Source organism: Neolamprologus brichardi, chromosome 23, assembly GCF_056152115.1.
Source record: "Neolamprologus brichardi isolate AB-2024 chromosome 23, ASM5615211v1, whole genome shotgun sequence".
NCBI lineage: Eukaryota > Metazoa > Chordata > Actinopteri > Cichliformes > Cichlidae > Neolamprologus > Neolamprologus brichardi.
Window position 1 is genome coordinate 38,848,710 of NC_142125.1, and position 27,671 is coordinate 38,876,380.

Genomic DNA, 27,671 nt, shown 5'->3' on the forward strand with positions numbered 1-27,671 from the left:
TAACAATATGCAGTGACTGAGGAAGCATTAAGTTGAATTTCTCTTGTAAAATTACCAAATCATGCCATTTCTAAAGTCTTCACTCAAAGCTCTACTTCAATCTTGTTATTTAGAAAATAAAGGAGAATATATTCATTGTTCAGTCCTATCTAATCGCAGTTTTTAGTATATCCACCTGAGTAAACCTGTTTGCTTTTTTAGCTGTGATAACGTGTTGATGAACTGTTGCTCTGATTGTTTCTATTTTCTTAGCCATGACGTAATAAACTCCCGCGCTTTAGTAATTCACCGGTAGCTAATAGAAACAACGCATTCACGCTCCCTGTGTCGATTTCAACCAATAGACACAGAGAGTGCGTGCCAGCCAATGGCGAGCGCATGCCTAAGGTCTTCGATCCAATGACCCCTGAGTAAGGTCGATAAAGCTAGCCAATAAGACGCTAGCAGCATTGTGTGACCGAGGCAGGGTCTGCCGGGTTCATTTCGCCGCTCCTCCACCCGGCTGCTCTTTTTGGATCTCACTGCAATGGCGGAACAGCAGCAGTTCTACCTCTTGCTGGGTAACTTGATGAGCCCTGACAACAACGTCAGGAAACAGGCAGAGGTAAGAAGAGGAAAAAAACAGTTTTTAGTGGCTGACAAGTTCGGTGAATGCTGGAAGTCGTGTGGCCAAGTTAGCAGAAGCTAACCACTTAGCTGTCCAGCCTGGCCGCGCGCAGGCTCTCACGTCAAGCTCGGTAGCCCACGTGCGCTGTGAAGCCGAGTACTAGTCAGCTAACGCTAACTACCACCATGTTGCGTAGTTATACGTGGACATAATTTCGATGTCACAGATACCAGCGCTGTCGTGACACCATGTAGCCGTACGTGTCTCGGCAAAGCTCGGGCTGTTCGGTAAATAGTAAACGGACCCGTTTGTCGGAACCAGCCTCCAAACCTCCAGCTGACAGTGGCGCCTGTAGAGTACAGGAAGTAGCAGCAAGCTAATGAGCTACCCACAGTGCTGCTAGGTTTGTTAGCTAGCACGCTAGGGCTCAGCACATTGGCTTGCTAAAATATTAAAGCGGAATATTGAGACTGAACGTGGCACATATGCTGAGTTACTGCTGCGGTGATAAACAAACCATCAAAGGGATAGGCTGTAGATGGTGAGGTAGTTCATTCAAAGGGGCGAGTACTTATGCAATGGCCTCCGGTCGTGTTAACTAAAAGTCAAGTCTTAACCAGACAGTTTAAAACTAGCTGCCGTGTTTCCCTTCGTGAAGCTGATCATCTCAGTTTCAGACACGTCAGTAGCTAGGCTCGTCTCCCCGGATTAGTTTCTCTCAGAGGATTTGTTTAGGCTGTGTCTAGCTCGCCTATTCACTCTCCCCCCTCACAACCACCATTATTAGCCTCTTGTCGCCGCAGAGCATTGTTACCAGCGTCCCCCTCCCTCTCCGGCACCCCGACTTTTGGATGAGGTGGTTGAATCTTATCACACACCACCTCTATCTACCAGTCAGCGTTTTTCTTTGATGAACTCAGACTGTCTGCCGGGATGCTAAGCTCATTGGAATTCATCCTTTATAGGAACTCCTCCCGTTCTGTTTTACTCACATAATAGGAATTGATCCACCTGTATGGGACCTAAACTCACATTTTAACAGTTGAAAGATACAGTTAGTCACCATTTTTTTTTGTAGTTAATCCCATCACTGCTTCATCCAAGTGGTGGTATTGTGAGAAGCCATGAAGTGCATTTGAATTTGTGTGGCAACCAAATTCATTTAGGCTTTAGGTGGACAAATGGATTAGTGCAGTAGTTCAAGTCAGGTTATAAGAGGAGTGGACTTTGCAGATTGATTTGCAGGTAATTCAAGGGTTGCTCAACCTGAGCGCTTGGTCATTCTGATTCTAATTGTTTGGGATTTGATTTCAGCCCAGCCGTTGGCACATCTGTGCTCCTCCCTGTCTCGTTTTGTCAGCTCGGGAATCATTGAAGGTGGCTCTCCTGTGCAGTTGTGTTAAGAGTTTGTACTCGATCCTTCCACATGATGGGGATGCTGAAACTACATGCACATAGTGACTTTTACCAGAGCGCACACCAGAGGTTTCACTGTATCCCTGTGGAGTCTCATTTAACTTGGGTAAACCAGCATAAGTGGTAAAATAAATGGGTGGCTCTTGTGTATGAGCCCATTAGGGCTCTTGTTCAGTTTATATACATATTCAGTACACTTGCACAAAAGTCACACTTTTACTGCTCATTAAAATACTGATTATCTTTATAGCAAATATCAGTGATGTACAGGGTTTTTCCTGACTCAGAACTGGACATTTGGGGTATGATTATGCAAAGAAACACAATGTGAGTTGAGGCAGAGTGTGTTACCTTACCTGACAGATGTCTATGTATTTTTCTGTTTTTTTGTTGGTTTTTTTTTTTTTTTACTATTTTTATAAGGAAAATATATTCATGCTTCTGTAGCTTAACCCTCAGTAAAAATGGGAAAAGTGAATATTCAGTCCTGCCTTTATATTTCAGGAAATCCCTGATATGACCTCACTGGACAGTCCTTATTATTTTGACCACAGCATCTGTTTAAGCTTGAGTGTTTTGGTTTGTTTGTTTTGTTTTGTTTTTTTGGGGGGGTTCTTTGTAACTGCAGTAAAGGGAACATGATGCTGTATTAGCAGTAGAAATTCATGTTGTGCACGGCCTGTCTGATCCTAACCGCGGTGCTTTCATTTTCTTTTCAGGAGACCTACGACAATATTCCAGGCCAGAATAAGATCACATTCTTGCTACAAGCTGTCAGAGATGCGTCTGCTGCAGAGGAGGTTTGTACACGGATTGTGAACATATCTGTGGCATGACATGGTGAATTTTTTCAGCCTGAAGCAGGGGGACTGCAAAAACTTGGCCACTTAAGAGCCCATCTGAGACATTTATGATCTGCTGTATTGTGCTCAATGAAGTCTTGACACACCCAAAAGAGACAATTTAGGCCAAAGGTCAGACAAAGTTGACGTAATTCTTTTACCTTTAAAATCTTAAGTTGTCAACAAATGTTGTGTGTGAAATTTGTTTTTCACTCGTTCACATCTCCGTGGGTTTTTCAGGTGCTGTGTCACAGTTCATATGAGACATTACATGCTAAATAAATGGATGACGTGCATTTTTGCCATATATGAATAATGTACTGAGTGGGTTTTAATACACACAATAACTTGGCAAAACATCATCCAAAGTAATCAGGGATGCGCTCCAGCCTCTCTGTCAGAATCTAATAAAAGGATGGTGAAATATTAAATCCAAATATTCTAGCAGTGTTATTTTTTTTTTTTTTTTTTAAATAAGCTCCTCATAATCTTGTCAAAGGGATACTTTGCATTATACTGAGTGTAGTAATTGTTACCCATTCAGACAGCAGTACACATGGGAAAGAGTGATGCAATGCGTGACACTGAAGCCTGCAATACCTTTTATCTCTAAAAGGTGCAACATTGCTGGCATTTCAAGTATGTAGTCCGGCTATCACATGTGAGGCCTCGACGCTGCCTGACTACGGCTTGTTGTGAGTCACAGTTCTGGCATTCAGGCAGTCATGTTTACTCTGAATCCACCAGCTGCTTGGGCCCTCATGCTTCCTCTGCTTTACTTTACCTCAAGGCTGATATTTTTAGAGGCTTGAAATGGGAGCAGGCAGAGAGGTGCTTGGCCCAGGGAGAGTGACTCTGCCATTCTAAGACACTCGGTCTGGTTTTATTTTTTATTCCCCTTAATGACCACTCACTCTAAAGGTTTTGGTTTACCAAATGGGTAACATGTTTTTGCAGAAGGAAACGATTTGTTTCACAACACTTGTTAATGAGAGAGCATAAACTATCAAACTAGCTGGTCCAGTAAGCCAACTGCCCAACTAAACTGAAAAAGGCCCGTGTATAGCATCCTGCTATGCGATTGCATTTGTCCCTGACCACCAGAATCCCTCACGTTAACTTTTAATGAGTGGAAAAAGGTTGGCGTTCATCCTCCAGCTTCACTGTGCTAATGTTATGCTAACATAGCTGTGTCGCTACCAATCACGTAGCACAACATGTTTAGGTGTAAACTAGCGAGCTAACTTCCTGTTAACTTCTAACTCCGTTAAATGTAATAAATTCTGTTTTCATGGATGTTAAACTGAATTGTTACACCTGGTAAAGCAGCAACGCTGATGATTTAATTGAAGATGAAAGAATTTAGATCGTTTTTAACTCTCAGTATTCGTTTGAGTTTGGGAGCTGAAGGGAACAGAGTTTTGGACCCAGATTACTCCACGAAGCTCCTCACTACGGCAGCTGTAATGCTCTGACAATCCATCAAGCAGTGCGGCTTACCAAAGTTGTACTAAAACATTTTTTAACAGATTTCTGCAGCCCAAATCGGTTCGAGGTCAGTAAGCACAACCAGAATTCATACATAAGGCACACTCTCGATTTTTGAGAAAATTAAAGGATTTTAAGTGTGCTTTATAGTGTGGAAAATACGTTATACAGAAGAAAAGAATATATCGTGATATATATCGTTACCGCACGTGCTTCAAATTATATCGCGATATGAATTTTGGGCCATATCACCCAGCCCTAGTATGACGTCATGTTGAAAGCAGCATTGTATTTAATTTTTTTTGCCCCCACAGGTTAAACAGATGGCAGCAGTGCTGCTGCGGCGGCTGCTGTCTTCCTCTTTTGAGGAGATCTACCCAGGCCTGACCGTGGAGATGCAGACAGTCATCAAGACAGAGCTGCTGACGGGCATCCAACAAGAGACCTCCCCAACCATCCGCAAGAAGATCTGCGACATTGCAGCCGAGCTGTCCCGGAACCTGATCGGTGAGTATTATTATTATTATTATTATTATTATTATTATTATATTTTATTTTTTTTCTCTCTCTCTCTCTGTTCTGGTGGCTGTTGATTAAACGCTGAGGATAAGCCATGACTCAGTATTTCCCATGTTATGCAGGAATAATGGGCAAACATTCTCATGGGTCATTAATGAAATTCTCAGATGTTGATCAAATAACATTCAAAGTGGAAATTACTGAGGAACGTTTGGTGTTTTTGTTTAATGTAGATGACGATGGGAATAACCAGTGGCCAGAGGTGCTCAAATTTCTGTTTGATTCTGTCAACGCTGAGAATGTCGGCCTCCGAGAAGCTGCCTTGCACATATTCTGGTGAGCTCCTGTTGCATGATGAATTCAAACTCTTACTCAGGCGAATGCACTGATGGCTGACGGATGTCTTCCAATGATATCTTTCTAGGAACTTTCCAGGAATCTTTGGCAACCAGCAGCAGCATTATATGGAGGTTATCAAGCGCATGCTTGTTCAGTGCATGCAGGACCAGGCAAACCCACAGGTAAGGTTTTAGGATGGGGCGTGGCCTGGTAGCTGAAACGTGATGTCATTTAACTATGTGTGGATCTTTCTTTCATATCACACGCCTCTCAGTTCCCTTTCTTAGCTGCTTTTATTTATTTAAATTAATCTCACAGATTCGTACCCTGGCAGCTCGGGCTGCAGCATCTTTTGTTCTGTCCAATGAAAGCAACACAGCTCTGCTGAAACACTTTGCTGATCTCCTGCCGGGAATCCTGCAGGTAAGCTACAACACATTGGTGTGTTTGTGTGATTTTCAGACCGGATCACTTTGTACGATATGGAACCTGTCAGTACTTATGTTTTTGCACCGGTAATGGCTTCTGAGCACTAAGAGCATCAGTCATTTATGATCTATTAATTAAAGTTTAATGTCAGATATCTGCAAATGGAGGCTGGAACTTCAAAGTAAATGCTCTACTGCTTACTTGGAGTGACATAATGTTTTCATACTGATATCATTGATTCTGATGACAGTCTCTGCATTGAGAGGTTATTGAAGTCATGTGAAAGCAAAGACACATGCAAGTGTTTGGTAGCTTTTGTTCCTGCAGGTTATAATAATGCAGCATCATTATGAAATATTGGACATCTTGGATCCTGTAGCAGATCTTCTATTGCAGTAGCATATTTTGTTTGTTTGTGGAAGAGGAAGTCAGGACTTCAGAATGTGGCATTAACTTTGCCACACCTGTTGAATATATTTGCATTACAAACCTACCTGTTTGTTTGATTTACCCATCAGGCAGTGAATGAGTCATGCTATCAGGGAGATGACTCTGTGCTCAAGTCTCTGGTGGAAATTGCAGACACGGCACCCAAATACTTGAGACCCAACTTGGAGGAAACACTGCAGCTCTGTCTGAGGGTAAGCTGCAACCTCTAAATAGTGAATTTCTCTTTACCACTGATCAAGACTCGAGGCATTTCATGTGCAAGTGTCCTGTCTCCTCAGCTGTGCGCTGATACCAACCTTACAAATATGCAACGGCAGCTGGCATTGGAAGTCATCGTCACGTTATCAGAGACGGCGGCGGCCATGCTAAGAAAACACACGGCCATTGTAGCACAGAGTGGTAAGAGTTTGATTCAGCAGCCTCTTTAATGATGTGCCCAAATAAGATGAGTGGAGTAGTTTTGATAGAAGTCTGTGTTATGTTTATTAGTGCCTCAGATGCTGGCTATGATGGTGGATCTCGAGGATGATGATGAGTGGGCGATGGCCGATGAGCTGGAAGATGAAGACTTTGACAGGTACGTCCTGATGCACTAATATATTTCCATCTTTGAGTGTCGGTACAGCATCTGCGTCCCCTACTTCTTAAAGTACTCTGAAGTTCAGTACATGTGTGCATGTCTATAAGTTCCTGGATGTTTCTTGTGCTTCACCAGTAACGCTGTGGCTGGGGAGAGCGCGCTCGATCGAATCGCCTGTGGTCTGGGAGGGAAGATCATTCTTCCCATGATCAAACAGCATATCATGCAGATGCTGCAGAATCGTAAGTAAAGCTGCACATTACTGCAGCACTGATTTAACTTTAATTAAGCTACCATCTGTTTTCATACAGCAAAATGAACAGCTGCTTGGATACTAAAGTGCTTAAATTTGTGTCAATTATGTGTTCCCTGCTAGCTGACTGGAAGTATCGCCATGCTGGGCTAATGGCGCTGTCGGCCATCGGTGAGGGTTGCCACCAGCAGATGGAGGCCATCCTCCAAGAGATCGTTAGCTTTGTCCTCCTGTTCTGCTCCGACCCTGTAAGGAAACGACAGCCGTCGTATAAAAGTGCCACTCAGTTTACTTAACCGTCTTAATGGTTAGTTGGTCAATGTTTAGTCGCATCATTTCCCATTTCTTAATCATTTGCTCCTTTTTCCTTCCTAGCACCCAAGGGTGCGGTATGCCGCCTGCAATGCTATTGGACAAATGGCCACAGACTTTGCCCCCACCTTCCAAAAGAAATTCCATGATAAGGTATCTTAAGTGACTTAAACAGCTGTGCCAGCACTTTCATTTTCTTCATGGCTACAAAGACTGTTTGTTTGTTTTAGGTGATCTCAGCCCTGCTGCAGACCATGGAGGACCAGAGTAACCCTCGGGTGCAGGCCCATGCCGCCGCCGCCCTCATAAACTTTACAGAGGACTGTCCTAAATCGCTGCTCATCCTTTATCTGGACAACTTGGTGCAGCACCTTCATGTCATCATGGTTGCCAAGCTGCAGGAGGTACAGTAAAGTGTTCGAGGAGACCGTGCATTCACAAAGTCTGTGTGTGTGGTCGGTCTCATACAAATCATTTCTTCAACCTTCAGCTGATCCAGAAGGGCACGAAGCTGGTGCTGGAGCAGGTGGTGACATCCATCGCCTCAGTGGCCGACACCGCAGAGGAGAAGTTTGTGCCATATTACGACATGTTCATGCCCTCGCTCAAACACATTGTAGAAAACGCCGTGCAGAAGGAGCTCCGGCTGCTGCGCGGCAAGACCATAGAGTGCATCAGTCTCATCGGCCTGGCTGTCGGCAAGGAGAAGGTATACTTTGACCATCAAAGCATACCATGTGTCAAGATCCTAATTCAAGGTTATTCCCTTTAAATTAAGCTTTAACCCTCATATTCGCACATCTTTCTCTCTGCCCTTCTAGTTCATGCCAGATGCATCGGCTGTCATGCAGCTGCTCCTCAAGACCCAGACTGACTTCAACGATCTGGAGGATGATGATCCTCAGGTAGGACGACTTGAACAAAACTTAAAACGATCTAGTTCAAGGTTGTGGTCACGCTCAGTCAGCTGCTATGGTTTGTTCTCGGTTTAGATCTCCTACATGATCTCAGCCTGGGCGAGAATGTGCAAGATTCTGGGGAAGGAGTTCCAGCAGTATCTGCCGGTGGTGATGGGCCCCCTGATGAAGACTGCCTCCATCAAGCCTGAGGTGGCCCTGCTTGACAGTAAGTAACAGACAGCTGCCGCCTGCACTGACTTCTGATGCGTGTCCAGTTTGTTCTATAAGTCTGAAATGAAAGTCTGCAGGCATTCAAATGAGCAGATACCAAAGCACGCTTTAAACCTGATCAATCCAGTGGTGAATAAAAGCCTTTACCCACATTGCAACGAATCAGTAGATTAATAGTCACAATTCTCTCTGAAGAATATCTGCTCACTGTCACGTGTTCATATTTAATTTTGCAGTGATGTGCTGCCTGCTGGGACTTCTGTATGTGATTCTTGTATGTGTAATGTAAAGGATTCACTTAAAACTCTTTCACTTTCCTTCTTTTAAAGCCCAGGACATGGAGAACATATCAGAGGATGATGGCTGGGAGTTTGTCAACCTGGGAGACCAGCAGAGTTTTGGAATCAAGACAGCTGGCCTGGAGGAGAAGGCCACTGCCTGTCAGATGCTGGTGAGAAGAAAATGAGACTCAAGACTGTCCTGAGAAGCTGTGGATGTGGTCATCACTCACTCTTCCTCTTCTTTCTTTTTCTCAGGTGTGTTATGCCAAAGAGCTGAAGGAAGGTTTTGTTGAGTACACCGAGCAGGTGGTGAAACTCATGGTTCCTCTGCTCAAGTTCTACTTTCATGATGATATCCTCTTGTTATGACATTTTGAACTGCAGTATAATTGAATGGTCTGATTCCTGTATAGCAATTTCCTATTCTCCCAGAGCACTCAGTGCTGCATGATTGGGGGGGGGTCCAACCTTTAAAATAGTTTAGCTGGATTCAAACATTCAGGAGGAGGCAACACGATCAGATTAAAGTCTTCAGCGTGAACGTCTCTGATGGTTCCACTGTTCAGATTAAGTGAAAATACAGGTGACGTTGGCCTTAACTGTCTCACGTGTGCGGGTGGCAGCAGCTGAGTCCATGCCCCTGCTGCTCGAGTGTGCCCGGGTTCGAGGACCAGAATACCTCACCCAGATGTGGCACTTCATGTGCGACGCCCTCATCAAGGCCATCGGCACAGAGCCAGACTCGGATGTCCTGTCAGAAATCATGCATTCGTTTGCCAAGGTAGCTACATTTTGGGCTTTTGTTTTTTTATCTCTCCCCGTGAGCCATGTTGATTTGTGCACTGACAAAAGTGTGTTTGTTAAAGTGCATAGAGCTGATGGGAGACGGCTGTCTGAACAGCGAGCATTTCGAGGAGCTGGGCGGCATCCTGAAGGGAAAGCTGGAGGAGCACTTTAAGAACCAGGAGCTCAGGCAGGGTGAGACTTCAGAAACACAAATATTTTACCCATGACAAATGATACGTCACAAATACCACGAGGGCATGATTATTTTAAATGCTGGTACAAAATCCTAACACGTACTTCATTGTGTTATCCAGCTAAGAGACAGGATGAAGATTATGATGAGCAGGTAGAGGAAACGCTACAAGATGAGGTGAATATTTTTGCTTTGTGTGTTAACCTTCAAAAATGATGATGATGCAAGACACTCCAAGCCTTCATGGTGTTTGTCTTCTCCCAGGATGAGAACGATGTGTACATTCTGACCAAAGTATCTGACATCCTGCACTCGGTGTTCAGCAGTTACAAAGAGAAGGTGCTGCCTTGGTTTGAGCAGCTGCTGCAGCTCATTGTCCAGCTAATAGTGAGTGATTGCTGAGCACTGTTTAGTATCATATGTACATGGAAACGGGAAATGACTACTACTAAACTGTCTCACTTGTCTTCAGTGTCCTAACAGGCCCTGGGCTGACAGACAGTGGGGTCTGTGCATCTTTGACGATGTGGTGGAGCACTGCAGCCCCTCCTCGTTCAAATACGCAGAATATTTCTTGCGGCCGATGATCCAGTCACTCTGCGACACGAGCCCCGAGGTCCGGCAGGCAGCTGCCTACGGCGTCGGCGTCATGGCTCAGTTCGGAGGCGAGAGCTACCGCCCCTTCTGCACAGGTATGACCTGGTCTTTACTTTACCTGCTGGCAGTTCAGTTGCTTGGCGACACCTACATGATGTGCTCTTCGTCACAGAGGCCCTCCCCCTGCTGGTCAGAGTCATCCAGGCAGCTGACTCGCGCTCAAAGGAAAACGTCAACGCTACAGAGAACTGCGTCTCTGCTGTGGGAAAGCTCATGAGGTTCCGACCAGAGTGCGTCAACGTTAACGAGGTCCTTCCCCACTGGCTCAGCTGGCTACCGCTCAAAGAGGACAAAGAGGAGGCGGTCCACACTTTTGACTTCCTCTGTGACCTCATTGAGAGGTAGGGTACCGAGACTTCATTTTCCTGACTGTCTATGAACCCCCTGCACACCTGACCTCTCAATCCTTTCTCCACAGCAACAACCCGATTGTCCTCGGACCAGAGAACGCAAATCTTCCTAAAATTTTCTTCATCATAGCCGACGGAGTCTCAAATGAATCTATCAAGAGCGAAGACGCGTGCAGCAAGCGGCTCGCTAACGTGATCCGTCAAGTGCAGGTAAGCCCAGAAATGTTGACACAGCCCTCAAATCTACTTGATGTTTAAATGCTTTGCAGATTACCCATTCTTGTCATGTCTTCCAGACCTCAGCAGGATTGTGGACACAGTGCATATCGACACTCAACGAGACGCAGCAGAAAGCCATACAGGACCTCCTGAGTACTGCCTGAGCCTGAACCCTGCCTCCGTCACCTCCCTTCTCTTTAAAAATTAAAAATCAAGCCCATTAAGAAAAGTTGAACTCCTGAACCTCCTCCAAACACTCCCTCTTCTTCCTCCTGCTCTGATCTGTAGTGCATATGGATGCTGGCTTCACCCCATCCCCCACCACAACCCCCTACCAACTACATTACTCCACCTACATTCAACTGACTTGGAGCAGGTTGGATATGAATGACAAAGGAGGACTCTGGCCATCTGCTTTAAAGACTTTTTACCTGTATTGACGGGAGTGGGATAAGAGTAAAAGGTTTTGTCTCTTCACGTTACACGTCTTCTACTCGGATGTTGTTGTTTATTTTTTCCCAACCATTCCCAGACATGTGACCGGTCTCGTCGCGCCCAGACTCAATCACCAAGTCGCCCTACACAAACTCATTGGACAGTCGGGCTCAGGAGGAGCTACAGTGGGGGGGACGTGGGGACAGGACAATTCTAGTGGACTGAGCAACTGAACGAGGTGGAAATGCACACTGGGCAATCACTGCCTGTCTCCTGTGAAATTTATTATTTTATTTTTTTTGTATTTTTATTTTTATTCTTTTCTCGTTACATCACCCCAGCATTTCCTGGGGGGAAATGTCCTCTGACTACTGCAGCTCAGAGCTTTCAAAAGTAATGGCATGTTTAAGTGGCTAACCCTAGAACATATTCATCGTTAGGAAATTTACGTCATCGTTGTCTGGGAGAGTTGATATCGACTTGAGCAGCTTTCCTCCATAGCCTTCCAGACGGCTGTTCACAGGAAGTGAAGCATTTGAACGGTTAATGGCCCTTTTTAGGTAGCAGCATAACGACTCGGGGCTCTTTAAGAAGTTGGTCACAGCCGTAAAGCCTGTGGCGCGTTGGTGAAATATGAAGTGTAGAATGAAATGTATTTGTTTAAGTACTACTTTACTCTTAACTTTACAGTTCTGACCCTTTGCAGTCCTGCAGGTATGTGATGGAAATCCAGAAACTACCAAGAATAAAACTACATTTGAGAATTCTGAAAAAGTGGTCTTTTCATTTTCTGCTTGCAACTTCCAGTCATTCGGCATCTTGGACAACCAGGGGAAACTGTCATCACATGTCATCACGCGCATATTTTGAAGCTTTGTCTAAACTGGCTTTAATTTCGCAACACATAAGATGTTGGTTCTGCCAGTGGTGTCCTGATTAACATGTTCTGTAAGCTGAAATTATCAGTTCAATTCTAACCCAAAGTCGTGTTTACAGCCAGGATTTAAAGTGTTCAAACATGTGGAACAGCTGAAAGTAGTTTCTGTATAAAATCAATTTTAAAAAAGAAATTTTCTCCCCCATCTTGTCTCAGAGGTTTTGAAAGTTCCTCTTGAGGTTGTACTTCTGGGAAATTCCGGATACTTTGTCACAACTCAAATTCTTGTAGTGTTTGCAGGTGCTGTTACACTGAAATGGCAAGATATAACTGCTGCCCTTAAATTTTTTTTTAAAGTGTCTATCTATTATATTACGCACTTATTTATACGTGTATATATTTTTATTTTAAAATATATAAACTTTTAAATTGAGTTATTGGGTAATTCTGGATCCTGGTAAAACATCCTAGCCACTGAAGACACGAGTCACAGGTGTTCCATGTAGTCTGTACAGAGCTTTATTGGGACATCTACACCAAAAGAAAAGTTTAAAGCTTTCAACCAAACTGAACGGTCATGGATGTTACCCTCTTTCAATCAAAAAAAGAGATCAAAATAAACATAAGCATGTCGAAGAGTGCATGGTAAACACCAGGCTACTGGAAAGCTCAAACGTCCTGCAATAAAATCCAGTATCCACACGGGTTATGTTGACTTCTTGATTAAACTGGGGCTGGTTAAACCTCATGGTCATTTTCAAGGCTGCGATTTAAGATGGTGGTCAATTTTATTGAACTGGGGGGGTCATTATTCCCCTCGATTCACAATTACCAACCTTTGAAATGATCGTTAAGTTTCAACAAAAACCGACGCGTTATCGCAGGGGTGGGATGTTGTATTAGTTTCAGCTAGGAGTATGTGGTTTAACTGGCAACTGAGTGTTGTTGCAAAGCAAACTGAAGCGTGGAAATGTTTTCTGTACAGCAGTTAATTCACTTTACATTCCACTGGGGACGTTTGCAAATGCTGAAGTTGGCAGTTTAAATCCCCAGACCAGCTGGGAAAACCTGCTGAGGGACATTGAAGCGAGCGCCGCCTTCGCTGTAAAGCCGAGCACAGAAATCCTCGTGCAAGGCCGTGTGCAACTTTCTTTGTCCAGACTGGCTTTAAAGAGAAAACTCATAATGTGAAACGTAGTCATTCGACTTGTAGATCTGTCAGCTTCAGCTCAGATATGATCAGCAAGGTGATTTTAGTGTTCGGCGGTGAGCTACAGTTCTCAAGAATGCAGGTAGCCTGTCCTCGGATGTGGGTGGTTGTCTGAAGTGACTGAAAACGCCACGATCATCTGATTTGATTACACACTGAAGACGAGAGCCGATTTACACCACAGAGAAAATGAAGACCTTTGAGTTGGATCAACCCTACCGGACCACAAAGGGGTGTGTGTGTGTGTGTCAGTGTCACAGGAGATAACATAGTATTTACAGTGAAGATGTACAAGCTGTTAGGTGTACTTGACAGGAAGGAGAGGGAAATTTCACATTGAAACACGGTGATTAAGTCAGAGTAATTTTCACAGGACAAACAACCAGAGGAGCCTCCAGTCTGCTTCTCCCTTTCATTCATTTTTCAGTGTCCATGTCTTTGTCTCCTCAGGAAGTCCTTCTCTACTTTCAGCCTTCGCCCCCCTCACTCCTCGCCTACTGAAGCATGTCCACGAAGGCGTCGAACTCGTCTATGTTTTTCTCATAGACGCGCAGCTTCTCCGGCAGCGAGTCCTGCGGAGGGAGAACGCAAACTCACGTGACTACTGAGATTCATTTCCGTGCTGTCAATTCTGTAGGCGCCAAAAGCTTCGCCGTCAACACAATTGCAAATAAGAAGGTATTTACCAGGTCGTCAGCCATCGATTGGGAACTGATGTGAAGTGAGAGACTGGCCAGTTGTGGAGGATTCTGAAACTCTCTGTAGAAGGTGCCCAGATCCATCGGCAGCAAGTCGTCTTTAGAGAAGGCCGGACGCTAGGTAGACAGGAAGAGAAACCACTTCAGCTTCATAGTAAAACACCTGGAATCTTGTTTGCTTTAAAGTAGGGCTGCCACGATGAGTCGACTAGTCATGATTACGTCGACTATCAAAATCGTCGACGACTAATTTAATAGTCGACGCGTCGTTTGAAGCTCATCACAAAACAGTGGGGAAAAAAAGAGAAACAGATCACAAAAGACAGAAATAAGTAGTAGGATTTAAGAGTGTAATAACGGACTGAAACAGAAGATGGCAGCACTGCATGTACAAGGATGCCAGCTGCCGTTAAACCCCGAAAAAGAAGAAGTAGCTCTGTCCCAGAATTCATAGCGCGGCCCTGCTCAGTTTCCAACAATGGCGGCAGCTAGTTAGTTTTAATATTACTCTTATTATTCTTTTTGGGTCACAAAATAAACGTTAAACATATTTTCAGGCGAGAATGTAGTTGTGTAAACCTCAAATATCTGCTCAGTTTATCAAGACACCACATATTTTCAAAAGCGCTCCGACGTTTTCGGAGACGTCTGTTACCCACTACCTCGATAGCTAGCCGGGGGCTAGGCTAACTAGAGCCGTGACAACACCGGACTCCCGGCACATCCTTTTCAAACCGCTGTCTTTCGCTACTCAGGTTAAACATGATATATAAGTCACTTAGATAACTTAAAAATGTTATTGTTTGGCTTTTTTTTAGTATTTTATTTGTTCCTGAGTAAATCGGTTTGGCTGAGATTAAAGTTATAGTTTTTACAAAGTTGAATAAACGTCAAGCAGGCAACTGATCAGAAGTGTGAGATGCTCGAGAATATACTCCGGTTTCCTGTTATATTTTAGATAGCAAGGAGTTTATTAAACTTCACCGAAACAATCTGCAAATTTCATTAAAATTTAATAAACTATCATTTTGTCTTTATTTTTAGTTAGCACCTTAAACACTTAAAGCTGTAAGCTAATGATAGTTATATAAGAGCAGATGCTGCTGGTGCAATAAGCTGTACGTTTTACATCCAATGGATGTATGATCTGATTAGTCAACTAATCGCAAAAATAATCGGTGACTAGTCGACTATCAAAATAATCGTTTGTGGCAGCCCTACTTTAAAGTGGACTTTTTTGTTTGTTTGAACCCAGCTGTGCACTGTTTGGTTTTTTCTCATACAAAAATAACTACATACAAAATCAACCATGACGAAGTCGTCCTGCTGCCCTGACCCCTCTGAGCCCTGAGAATGAAGGCTGCCCTGCAGGGGAGACGGGCAGGGAGGAGAATCTGGAGGGTGAACCTGAACACAAACAGCAGAAAAGGTGTCAGCCTTAAAGTGAACCTCAACTGTACTTGTTGTGCAAGACAAGACATTTGGGAGCATTATTTTTATCCACAATAACACTGAAGTTACCATAGGATCATTCTCCTCCGAGTCCAGGCCTCGAGGAGCAAACGCAGCAAATGGCAGGTCCAGACTGGCTGCTGTTATCTACACAGATCCACACAGAGCAGGGTTCAGTGTGGTGGGTGAGAAGCTAAAATCGGTGTAAAAAGCAGCCTAAGATGACGTACCTGTGTGCTGGGTTTATTAACAAAGGCTCCGACCTTCCTTGTGAACGCATTGAGCGACTCCACAGGGTCCGAGGGAGAAACGCTCCTCCGCCCTTCTTCTTTGCGTCCGTCTCCGCTCTGCGACAAGCCGTCATCATCGCCACTGAGAGGAGAGAGAGGGACAAGACAGGAAGTTTAAATTTCAAAATGATTTAACGGAACTACGGACCAACACTGGAGTTCAGGGAATAAAAATAGGTTACAGTTTTCACCGGTTAATGCAAAGCCAGAGGACAATCACCTGCTGCTCGGTGTGTTGGGGGCATGCTCTACTGTCAGATGAACATCTGCTCCATGAGGAGGCATCAACAGAGCCCCGCCTTCCTTCCCAGCATGCAAGACCTAGAGAAGAAAAAGCAATGGCAGGGTTATGAGAGGACAAAAGCAAGAATCTTGATGGACATCGTTTAGTTATTTAAGAAGCTAATTAGGAAATAAAAAGAATGTTAATCAGTAAATAGAAGAAATCATAACTGCAGTCCTTCATTAGGCTTTCTGGAAAACAGAATATCAAACTATGAGAATAAACCACCATAACATCATTATTTATAACAGTCAGAAGTCTTTGCTTCACTGATCACATCGTCCTCATCATAAGTGGGACGTTTTATGCATTCCTGCAATCACCTCAGAAGTGGAGTTCCACAGGGTTTGATTCTTAGTCCACTGCCGTTTCTAATCATGTTTATTTCTAGTCAGTGTTTCAGTGTCAGTTTTCTTTTTATGTGGAACTAATTTTATGAACTTATTAACACTTTAATCATAGACTAGTTTTAAAATGTTGCAGTGATAGCCTTGCAGCAAGAAGGTCCTCTTACTATGACCTACAAATATGTAGGAAGTTCGAAGATTCTTGTTCAACAGCTGGCTTTTTGTTTAGTGTAAAAAATATGCCTGACCTCTTCCATCACAAACTACTGAGCTGAGAACTTTGATGTTTCTCCATGGCTGCCTCAGATCTTAAACCTTTATTTTCTGACTCTTCTTCAGATCATTGTAGCCGCTGGTGATTCTTGTTTAATTGAGTTCTGTTGTTTCTGTCTTCCGATTGTGTTCTTGTGAAGAGAAAAATAAACTCTGGGCATAAAACATAATTAACTGCTGATGGTGTGAATGGCGTTATCACCTGGTTTGGATTGGAAGCAGGGTGACAACACTCTGCAGCTCCTGCTAGAGCCGTCGGCTGGTAGGATAACCTGGAGGCGTACAGCTGAACAGGAAGAGACACACACAAGAGGAACGATTAAGCATGGAGGAGTTCAGGTTTATCATATACTGTGTGACTTTTAAGGGACATGCGGAGCTGTCACAATGATAGATTTACTGAGGTGGTGCCATGTGATGTGGATGATCAAACATGTCTAGTGATCAGCAGCAAACTGAAGCTGTGCACTGAACAAAGTAGTGGAAATTTAAACCGAAGATGGAAAGAACAGGATTAGATGAACACACGCCCAAAAGCAAATGTTAAGTCTGAGAAAACAGATCTGTTCAGTGCAGAATCAGGTTGTGTCTTACAAAAACACAAAGAGTCACACTCCCTCCCAATGGTCAGTATAGACTCACAGTGTGAGTGACAAGTCCAGGAGCCAATGGGAGCTGCAGACTATCCAGCGGGAGGGGCTTGGGCAGTTTAGAGGGAGACGGGCTCAGCGTACACACACACTGAGCCAAAGCAGTCGCACACACACACACAGAGAGATAGAACGCACAACAAGACAACAGGAAAAGAGAAAAAAAAAGACAAGGAGAGAAAAAGAGAAAGCGAAATGAAAAACAGGAGTGAAAATGGAGAGAAGAATCCACAGGTTAAAGAAAGAGATGACGACGAGGGGCGAGGGAGCGTACGCTAACCTGAGAGGGAGGGGAGGTGGAGAAGGAGGTGGCGCAGACCTCCTGTGAGTCCTGAACGCCTGCAAACTGCCCTCCGTCCTCTTCATCGGGAGCCCTGCACACACAGAGATATTTGTAGTTGGAGTGCAGAGGCAGGAAAGTTCTAAGCTGATGGCGGACATGTATACATTTGTTTCTATTGCTGAAAGATAACAGAAAGCCTGAGGTCAAATGACACAGAGTGGTATTAGATTAAGGCACTGTATGTTTTCCTTCTGATACACCGATTCGACTCTCATGGAGATAAAGGACAGGGAGATAAAGTGTGACCTCAGAATGATGGATTGCATCACCTTAAATCTGACTACTCAACTTCTGCACTTGGAGGTCATTTAAACTTCTCTGCAGTTGTGGGAGACAAAACCAGACTGAGTGGCGAAGCTACCTGTAGTTGCAGGGATGGCCCATGTTTGCCGGACGCTGGCTGCCGCAGGGAGGATCCACGAAGTGATCCACGATGATCCCCATGATGGGAGCCGACCTTTCGAATTGCCTGAAGAGGAGGACGGTTAAACTGCTCATAAGATGTGTTTCCCATTGGAATAAATATACAAGAACCTTCTCTGAAGGACAGCTGTTGTGGCTTTGATTTGTTGGTTACCTGTTAGACATGAATGCCAGATTGGTGCGGTAGGCGCACGAAAGCGTGATTGTACCGATAGGGGTGCCAACAACTCCAACGCGCACCGTTTGGAAACCTTAAAAACAAGCACAACATAAGCAAATGTAAACCAGCCCTATAGTGTAAAAGTACTTAATGCAATACAGTAGTGATGAAAGCTTACTTTTGAAAAAATGTTTACAGTACAAGCAAATCAAACTGCTGTGTCAAACTGGAGCAGAAAACATGAAGAGATGTGTGTTGTTCAGTGTTTCTGTATTGATTTAACAAATGTCAGCCGAGTTAGGCCTGATTTAGACTTCTGTGGTACACCATTGCAGAGCCCACATCACAACCTATGTGACTGGCTGATGTCGTTTGTGTGGGTGCATTACGTGTTAATTACCACGAGTCCTTATGTTGATGCTGTGACTATTGTTCCTTATATATCTCTGGAAGTGCACGTCAGTTTTCATCACAGATTTCCCAGTGAAGCATAAATTGGTGATGCTTCAGTGACATATGGCACAACCACAAACGCCTCTGAACAACAGAAAGTACAACATAACCTGGCGCACACCTCCCTAGAAATTTAACTACATGTCAGGTTGTCGTCATCCAGGTCATGGTAATCTAAGGAGCTTGGAAAGAAAAGCGACTGGACTTGAAGTTTCTTGAAGACGTTTCAACTTCTCATCCAAGAAGCTTCTTCAGTTCTGAGAGCAAACGGTGGCGAGTCCCAGGTATTGAAGCCCTAATGTTGTTGTCCCTTAAAAGGATCGCTGACCCACTATTGATCATGTGCCTCATCACATGATCCAAGGTCTGAAAAAGGGTCATTACATGTCAGGTTGCAGTCTACAACTACTGTGAATGGCCTGTTTAGCACCATCGACTCCTCCGGGGCATTTACAGCTACTTTGTCAATGCAGTTTTGAATTTATCAGAGAAAGAACAGCAATCATTGTCTCAATATAAGGAATATTTAACAGTCGTAGGCTCTACAAAGCTTTTTCACAGAAGCTTAAATCAGGTCTTAAACTTACCTTCTCCTAATCCACTCAGCTGGACCTCTCCGAAGTAGATCCTACACAGAAGAAGCAACACGCAGTTTAGAAGAATGGACTGAAAACAGCACAAAGATAAAAAGGAGTGAGATGATGCACTGGAAGTGAGGACAAATCACCTGTAGAGTATGACATAGTCGTGTCCCTGCTTTCTGGACAGTTTATAAGCAGGCGTGACTCTGGTGATGGCCAGCAGAGACTTCAAGAGGACAGACAGACGGTTATAGACTGCATATGACACCTTGATTTCCTTATCGCACCTGCAGCAGACAGAAAACACGGCGATGTGTTACAATACAGCAGCTTAAGGGGATTTTAAATAAAGACCAACTGAATATAAAAATATCTCTGCAAGGTGTGGTGATATGTAGGTGTTTATGTAATAAGGTTTACCAGCAGGGGGCGCTGTATTTAAGAAAGCTCATGAATGCCTCCAGGGAGCACATAAAAGAAGACTGGTCTGTGGTGTGAGAGGTTTTTTAGAATGGTTTCAATAAAGTGATTGGAGCAGTAGCTCGCAAGGCATAAGTGGATCCTGTGGTCTTTTTAACAAGCGCTACGAAGACAACACATGGTACCAGGAGTGGGGTTCTCAATTTCTATCAATCCCTCGACACCGGCTCTCCTCCTCTGGGAATCTTCATCATCGCTGTCCTCTGATCCAGAACCTGGTAGCTTCTCCTCTGCTGTGTCATTCTGAGCTGCACCTTCCTGCTCCTGCTCTTCTTGCTCTTGCTTTCTCCTCTCCTTTTCTGCCTTCATCTGGGCATCTATCTCTTCGGGGCTGGTGTACGTCCGCATCCGACCCTTGTGGCCACCTTTCTTACCTCCTTTTGGCATTTTAACAAACGAAGTCTTTACTATAAAGTCCCTAACCAGTGAACACTGACAGAAAACATAAATGTGGCGGCCACATTTATGTTTCCATTTTACACATGGTACCAGGAGTAAAAGTGGGAGAGTGGAAGCGATAGCAGTTCAAAGTTGAGAGATGGAAAGTTTGAAGCCACCGGAAGGACTGAAACTGGTGGGGAATGTGGACAGCAACTGGCGGTGTTTTAAGCAGCAGTTTGAGCTGTATATGGCTGCCATGGGACTGGACTCCAAACCCGATGCCAGGAAAATTGCATTGCTGCTCACAGTAGCTGGTCCTCAAGCCATTGAAGTCTTCAACACGTTTGAGTTTGAGGAAGTTGGTGACAGGAATAAGTACGACAAAGTGGTTGAAAAGTTTGATGCACACTGTTCACCACAGAAGAACACAGTATATGAAAGGTATGTTTTCCGATCTCGGATGCAGCAACCAGAAGAGACTTTTGATTGCTTTGTGACTGATTTGAAGCTCAAGGCACAGTCATGTGATTTTGGAGAGCTGAAAGATTCTATGGTTCGTGATCAAATTGTGTATGGGATCCATGATAAACGGACTAGAGAACGGCTGCTCAGAGATTCCAAGCTAACTCTGGATGAAGCAGAAAGACTGTGTCACGCAAGTGAGTTAGCCCTGCAGCATGCAAAGACATTTAATGAGACACGCGTCGCTGCAGTACATGATGGTGCAAAAATAGCTGTGGTTAAAATGAGGAAGAATATGTCACAAGAGTCCAGCAAAGAGGGTACAGTGTACTCCTGTAAGCGATGTGGTAGCAGACATGAACCTAGACAGTGTCCAGCTTATGGCAAAAGATGTTTGAAATGCGATGGAAAAAATCATTTTGCCAAACAATGTCTGTCGAAAGCCAAACCCAAATCAGTGCATGTAGTTGAAGAGACTGACTTAAGCGAGACTTTCTTTGTGGGCATGGTGTCACTGGGGGATGTAAAACGTGAGCATAGCGTAGCAGAAGCCAGTGACCGACGCTCAGATTATGAAGACATGTGGATTGTTTCACTCCCAATACAAGGAACTTTGGTGGCACTGAGGATTGATACAGGTGCACAGGCAAACCTAATCAGCATGACAGAGATCCATGCTATGAAACCAAAGCCCAAAATAGTAAAGAAAAGAGTACCTCTAAAAGACTACAATGGAAAGAATATTGAAAGTAGTGGTCAATGCAGACTTAAAGTGACAATAAAACATAAGGATTATGATGTATTGTTTAATGTTGTTCCAGAAGGTCGTGAATCACTGCTGGGTGGAGTGACATCCAAAAGATTAGACCTAGTAAAAAGGGTGTACCACATTAGCTGTGCAGAAGCAGCAAGTGGACAGCGAGGAGCAGTTGACTCCATTGTGCAGTATTATGAGGATGTCTTCAAAGGTTTGGGATGTCTACCATGCACTTACAGTATCCAGCTGAAAGAGGATGCAAAGCCAGTGATCCATTCACCACGTAGAGTCCCAGCTCCACTGAAGGACCGTTTAAAGAAAGAACTGGACAGGATGTCACAGTTGCAGGTCATTACAAAAGTGGAAGAACCAACTGAGTGGGTAAACTCAATGGTTTGTGTGGATAAGAGGAATAAAAACAATGATTTGAGAATATGCATGGACCCTGGTGATTTAAATCAAGCCATAAAACGTGAGCACTACCAGATACCAAAGCGTGAAGAGATTGCAAGTGAAATGGCAGGCGCCAAATACTTCTCAAAGCTAGATGCAGCGCAGGGTTTTTGGCAAATAAAGCTAGATGAGAGAAGTTCAAAATTTTGTACTTTCAATACACCTTTTGGCAGGTACAGATTCCTCAGAATGCCATTTGGCATAATCTCAGCATCTGAGATTTTTCATCGTGCCATGGACAACATGTTAGAGGGATTACAGGGTGTTCGCTGTTATGTTGATGATGTGGTTATTTGGGGCTCCACCCTACAAGAACATAATGAAAGACTGGTGAAGGTGCTGCAACGGGTAAGGGAGAATGGATTAAAGCTAAATCGTGACAAGTGTTATTTTGGTGTAAAGGACATAACATTTTTGGGAGACAAATTCTCTGCTGAAGGTATTGAGCCAGATGAAAGAAAAATAAAAGCCATCGCAACAATGCCACGCCCGACAGATAAGAAAGGTGTGCTCAGAGTGATGGGAATGATAAACTTTGTAGGAAAATTCATACCTAACTTGTCAGTGAGAACATCAAAACTAAGGGAGTTACTTCGTGATTCCATAGAATTTAAATGGTCAGCGAGGCATGAACAAGAGTGGAATGATGTAAAAACCACATTGACAACGCGCCCAGTGCTTGCATATTATGATCCAACTAAGAGTCTGAAGATCTCAACAGATGCCTCAAAGGATGGGCTTGGAGCTGTTTTACTTCAAGCTGAAGAGGGGAGTTGGAAACCAGTTGCTTATGCTTCTAGATCCATGACTAAGTCTGAAACCAGATATGCTCAGATTGAGAAAGAATGTCTTGGGCTGGCATATGGACTTGATATTTTTCACTGTTATGTTTATGGTCTTCCTACCTTTACAGTTGAGACAGATCATCGTCCTCTTGTGTCAATCATTAAGAAAAATCTGAATGAGATGTCGCCGAGGATTCAACGTCTCATGATGAAACTGCAGAGGTACAGCTTTGACTTGATATACACACCAGGCAAGCATTTAGCTTTAGCGGATGCACTGTCGAGAGCATCAGAGGTGTGTCACGCAAGCTCCACTGAGAAAGAAGTAGATGATCATGTTAATATGATTGTGGAGTCTCTGCCGGTGTCTGACGCAAAGATAAAACAAGTATGTGAAGAGACAGCTGCAGACAGGGAGCTGCAAATGGTGATGGAAAATATTCAAGGAGACTGGCCCAAAGGGTCTTGTTCAAAGTATTATCATGTTAGATCAGAGCTCAATGTGGCAAATGGACTGCTGTTGAGAGGCAATAGGATTGTGATACCACATAGTCTGAGACAGCTGATACTTCAAAGAATACATGAGGGACACCTGGGCATAGAAAAGTGTAAAAGGAGGGCTAGAGACACTGTGTACTGGCCTGGCATTAATAAAGACATTGAGACCATGATCGGAAAGTGTGAAACATGTAACAAGTTTCAGAGCAGACAGGCAAGAGAACCCATGATGATTCCTGAACTTCCTACAGCGCCTTGGAGGAAAGTAGGAACAGATCTATTTCATTTTAATGGGAAAGACTATCTGTTGGTGATAGATTATTACTCTAACTTTCCTGAGATTGCTCTGCTTAGAAGTACAACTGCTAATAATGTGATCACACATGTGAAGTCTATCTTTTCCAGACATGGAATACCAGAAACTGTCATTAGTGACAATGGTCCTTGCTATAATTGCAAAGAATGGCAGAATTTCGCAAGAGAATACGGCTTTAAACATGTCACATCCAGTCCTCAACATCCACAGGCAAATGGCAAGGCTGAAAAAGGAGTGCATATCATCAAGCAGCTTCTGAAGAAGGCTACAGACAGTCAATCAGATCCTTATTTAGCTCTGTTGAGCTACAGGACTGCTCCTCTTGACTGTGGTTTATCCCCTGCAGAATTGCTGATGAATCGTAAGCTACACACAACTTTGCCCTGCTATGCAGAAAGCAAGCAGAGTGATGAAATTATGAAAAAGCAAGAGCATCTGAAATGGAAACAAAAACGGCAATACGACAAGGGAACAAGAGCACTTGGATTGCTTGCAAAGGATGATGTAGTGAGAATTCAAGATCAGAATGCATGGAGCAGGAAAGCCATTGTTCTTCAGGAAGCAGGTCCGAGATCATATGACGTAAGAACTGAAGAAGGTCATGTGTTCAGAAGGAACCGTCGCAACTTGCTGAAGACTAAAGAAACATTTCAGGAGGAACAATATGGTGAGGAAGATGAAAATGTTGATGTGTCACATGCAGAGACAGTGTCTGATTTGAAACCACTGGATGGACATGAGTATGTGGAGAAGAGTGCAGTGGTTTCAGAACCTGTATTGAGGAGGTCAGAGCGTGAGGTCAAAAGACCAGTTAGGCTTAATCTGTAAAGCTATAACTGGATTTGTTTTTATCTTATATTCTGATGGTGTTGAAAAAAAAATAATAATTGAAAAAATTTTAATGTAAAACAATTATGTGTATATGTTAGTTAAAAAGACCTATGTTGTATATAATTCAGAGGAAAGGGGATGTGGTGATATGTAGGTGTTTATGTAATAAGGTTTACCAGCAGGGGGCGCTGTATTTAAGAAAGCTCATGAATGCCTCCAGGGAGCACATAAAAGAAGACTGGTCTGTGGTGTGAGAGGTTTTTTAGAATGGTGTCAATAAAGTGATTGGAGCAGTAGCTCGCAAGGCATAAGTGGATCCTGTGGTCTTTTTAACAAGCGCTACGAAGACAACACACAAGGCAGCTCGTTTTCGTGTTTCCAGGTCTGCTTCTCCCCGACTACCTTTCTTTGATACCCCTCTCTAAATTTATCTTGTATGAATAAAGCAGTGTGGTGCTCGGGGAATGGAGACCATTACTGATCATTTTGACTGTACTTTCAAAAGCACAGGTGCACAGAGTAATACCAAAATTAAAACAGTGTTTTGTACAGTACTGGTGGACCTGACAGGGTGCCGACAGGCTCACTTTATCACCTACAGAAACAAAATAGTTCAGACACAGTTTTCAAACGGAAACACTTCAGCAGTTAGGTCAAATTATCACTCAACTCTTCTAGTTTTAAAAGAAGTCTAATTTTAAAGAGGTTTAAGGGAAGCTAATGGCACTCGTCACTGACCCACTTTACTGATGTGTTTATGGGCTCAATCGCTGACTTCACATCTCACTGAATACAGCAAGACACTCGTTTATTTTAAATTACGGTTCTCATTAGAGAAAAAAAAGCCATAGACCAGAGTACACTTACAGAGAACTACCCTTCTGATTTACAAGTTCCTACAATGAAATAAGCTTCAAGACATCAAGAAGGTGAGGGTCAAAATTCTCAGCTTGAGGCTTAAGGATAGGACATCATTGTCCATTAAAGTGGGTGATGTCCAATTGTTTATATACAAATTATTTTACTCAAACTGCTGGTTACTACTGTATTTCTGAGCTTCTTCGTGACTTGGATGCTCACAAAGCTCTACGTTTAGTACAGGTGTCTGACAGCTAAGTTTTGGCAGAGAGAATCAGTAACAGTACTGATGAGTACTGATTCAGATACTATAGTTAAAAGATTTGTGGTCCTGCTGGCTGATACTGTGCAAACATGAAGAAGCAAAATCAGCAACTCTGAACCACATGGCCTACAGAAGACTTACTAAAGCAAAAACAAAATTCACTCACTTTTCATTCATCTCCAGGCACCAAGTCTCTAACTCCATCGAGTCCCCCTGAGGGAAGACAAAGCAAAGACAAACTAATGAACACAGTTACATTAAAGCGGCTGCATATTTAGTTAATGATGTGGTCTGGTTGGTGTTGCAAAAGTGTAAAACAATGATAAACCCAAAGCCCAGTTTTTACAAAACAAGAAAACAGGATGCAGGTTTTTTTTTTTTACCTCTGATGTCTTCAGAGAGATCTCAACACACATGGAGCGCCCGATGCCTGGAAGCTGGCCAGCCAGTGCCTTTTTGGCTTCATGGGTAACCTCTGGGATGTCTTTGATGGCCAAATTAAACTAGAAGGAATATTAACCTGAATATCCATAATCCATGCCATGAAAAGATCCACAGTTAACTTGAAAGCCAAACAATCATGACAGAGAATGACTACGTTGTTTTACCCAGTCAGATCCAGTAGGCGATGATGACGAGCGAGTGCAGATCTTCTCTCCCAGCCTGGCTTGGACTATCACCTGGACAGTCTACAGATACACAAACAGGCTGCTCAAACAATGACCTGGTTTTACAGAAACAATCCATAGAAAATTGCTGACAAGCCTGTCCAAAATATAACAGGCACTGTTATGAAAGAGACGTATGTTGGAAAAGATTATTTTAATTCCAGTGCTTTGAGCCACACTAATAAAAACCTGGCTTTCCATTGTTTATTTATTTATTCAGTTCTGAAGCCTCAAATGTCCATTTAGAAACCTGCAATTACATATGTATAGAAAAAGTTATGCTAGTGTCTCACCTTAAGTGCAAAGAACTTAATAAACTTGTCTAAGTCCTTTTGATCCTGGGGCTTCAGGTCACTCTCCATATTGTTACAACCCTGCAAGATAGATGATCAATAGAAACGTATTGAGGCAACAAGGGAAATTATTGTGTTATAGCACAATAAAAATAATACAGCCTACAACAAATAAGGAGGATAGTTACAGTAAAAGTGTAAAAGCACAGTGAGGGCCCTAAACTGTGGGAGTGCAAAACCTTTACATGTAAAACAATGATAAAAACAAAGAAAGTAAAAGATAAGACTGAAATTGCACAAGTAGTGCAAATTACATTACAACAAATAAAATAATTAATAAGTAATATGTGCACTATAAATCTAAGAAACAGCTGCAAGGTAAAATACAAAAATACACTTTCTTACAGCTTTTAAAAACAGATTTATGGTGTATACATTCAACCAAACAAGAGTGAGAAACAAAACGTAAACTATTCATGTACATACATGTGTATGCGCAATTACATGTGTTTAAGTAAAAGTGACTGAAAAACCTAAACACTGGGGAAAAGCTGAATTCAACCCCCATTATCTCCCCATTGTCCACGTGTTGGGGGGTTTTCACGCCACAAACCCCCATTTCAGGACTACAGTTCCTAAGAAAATATCTCAATTACTTTAACAAAATAAGCACTTTTCACCACACTGGCAACAGTTTAGCGTTTTTAACTGAAAAACGTGGACAATATAGTAATAAATAAAAGGTATTAACAGGAAAACTTTATCACCGTGGTCTTAGCCCTCCAAACAACAGTGGACTACAAAAAAATAATAATAAAAGCAGGCTAGCAGGTTAGGCCTCCACGTTGAAATTGTCCAAATTATAGTTAGAGGTCATGTTAGAAAACAAAAAAAACCCTGACAGCCTTATTACCCTTTACACAACAACCGATAGTAAATTCAAATTCTACAGTACCGTCTTTCTTTGGACAACTACGAAAGGTTTAAGGTTCGCAAAGCCGAAGCTGTGAAGCATGAGGATACTGACCCACGGAGCAGCAGCCGTTAGCCTGCAGCTAACACTAGCTGCCCAGCTCAATAACGTACTTTAACTTAATCGCGAAACAATAGTACTTACATTAGCTGTGACCTTAACGACGGAGCTTCAATAAATGCAAGCCAATTTAATGCAAGCGAGACCCAGAGCTGTGTCACACAGACATTTTATACGCCCATTTGAGATGTACACAACGTCAGCAGCTGCTGTGCCACTTTTCTGTTTATCTTCTCCATGTCGACGTGTTTGTGTAGCGGCGTGT

The 27,671-nt window shown here is 43.3% G+C and overlaps 2 protein-coding genes across 3 annotated transcripts; one reads left to right on the forward strand and one right to left on the reverse strand.

The window, feature by feature from the left end:
* Nucleotides 1–431: 431 nt before the first annotated feature.
* ipo5 (importin 5) lies at nt 432–12,060 on the forward strand. Its single transcript, XM_087836340.1, has 26 exons — nt 432–604; nt 2,743–2,823; nt 4,668–4,860; nt 5,106–5,208; nt 5,297–5,393; nt 5,530–5,634; nt 6,159–6,281; nt 6,369–6,489; nt 6,580–6,667; nt 6,806–6,912; nt 7,047–7,171; nt 7,299–7,388; nt 7,466–7,639; nt 7,726–7,944; nt 8,057–8,140; nt 8,228–8,360; nt 8,695–8,816; nt 8,902–8,998; nt 9,255–9,427; nt 9,513–9,624; nt 9,747–9,802; nt 9,890–10,012; nt 10,098–10,317; nt 10,395–10,623; nt 10,701–10,842; nt 10,929–12,060. Exons 1-26 carry the CDS (start codon nt 527–529, stop codon nt 11,013–11,015), a joined length of 3,282 nt encoding a protein of 1,093 aa, XP_087692466.1. The 5' UTR covers nt 432–526; the 3' UTR covers nt 11,016–12,060.
* A 599-nt stretch (nt 12,061–12,659) lies between these two features.
* Nucleotides 12,660–27,645, reverse strand: atg13 (ATG13 autophagy related 13 homolog (S. cerevisiae)). Of its 2 annotated transcripts, XM_087836341.1 has the most exons (18): nt 27,491–27,645; nt 26,374–26,454; nt 26,021–26,101; nt 25,796–25,915; nt 25,579–25,625; nt 19,473–19,613; nt 19,333–19,373; nt 18,287–18,383; nt 18,071–18,178; nt 17,647–17,740; nt 17,359–17,457; nt 16,919–17,002; nt 16,034–16,134; nt 15,754–15,895; nt 15,593–15,670; nt 15,371–15,478; nt 14,060–14,188; nt 12,660–13,945 (listed from the first exon to the last, which is right to left on the reverse strand). In XM_087836341.1, the coding sequence occupies exons 2-18, from the start codon at nt 26,440–26,442 to the stop codon at nt 13,868–13,870; spliced, it is 1,617 nt and encodes a 538-aa protein (XP_087692467.1). In that variant the 5' UTR covers nt 26,443–26,454; nt 27,491–27,645; the 3' UTR covers nt 12,660–13,867. The 2 variants fall into 2 exon arrangements, with proteins under 2 accessions (XP_087692467.1, XP_087692468.1); XM_087836342.1 differs by lacking the exon at nt 17,359–17,457.
* Nucleotides 27,646–27,671: the final 26 nt, after the last annotated feature.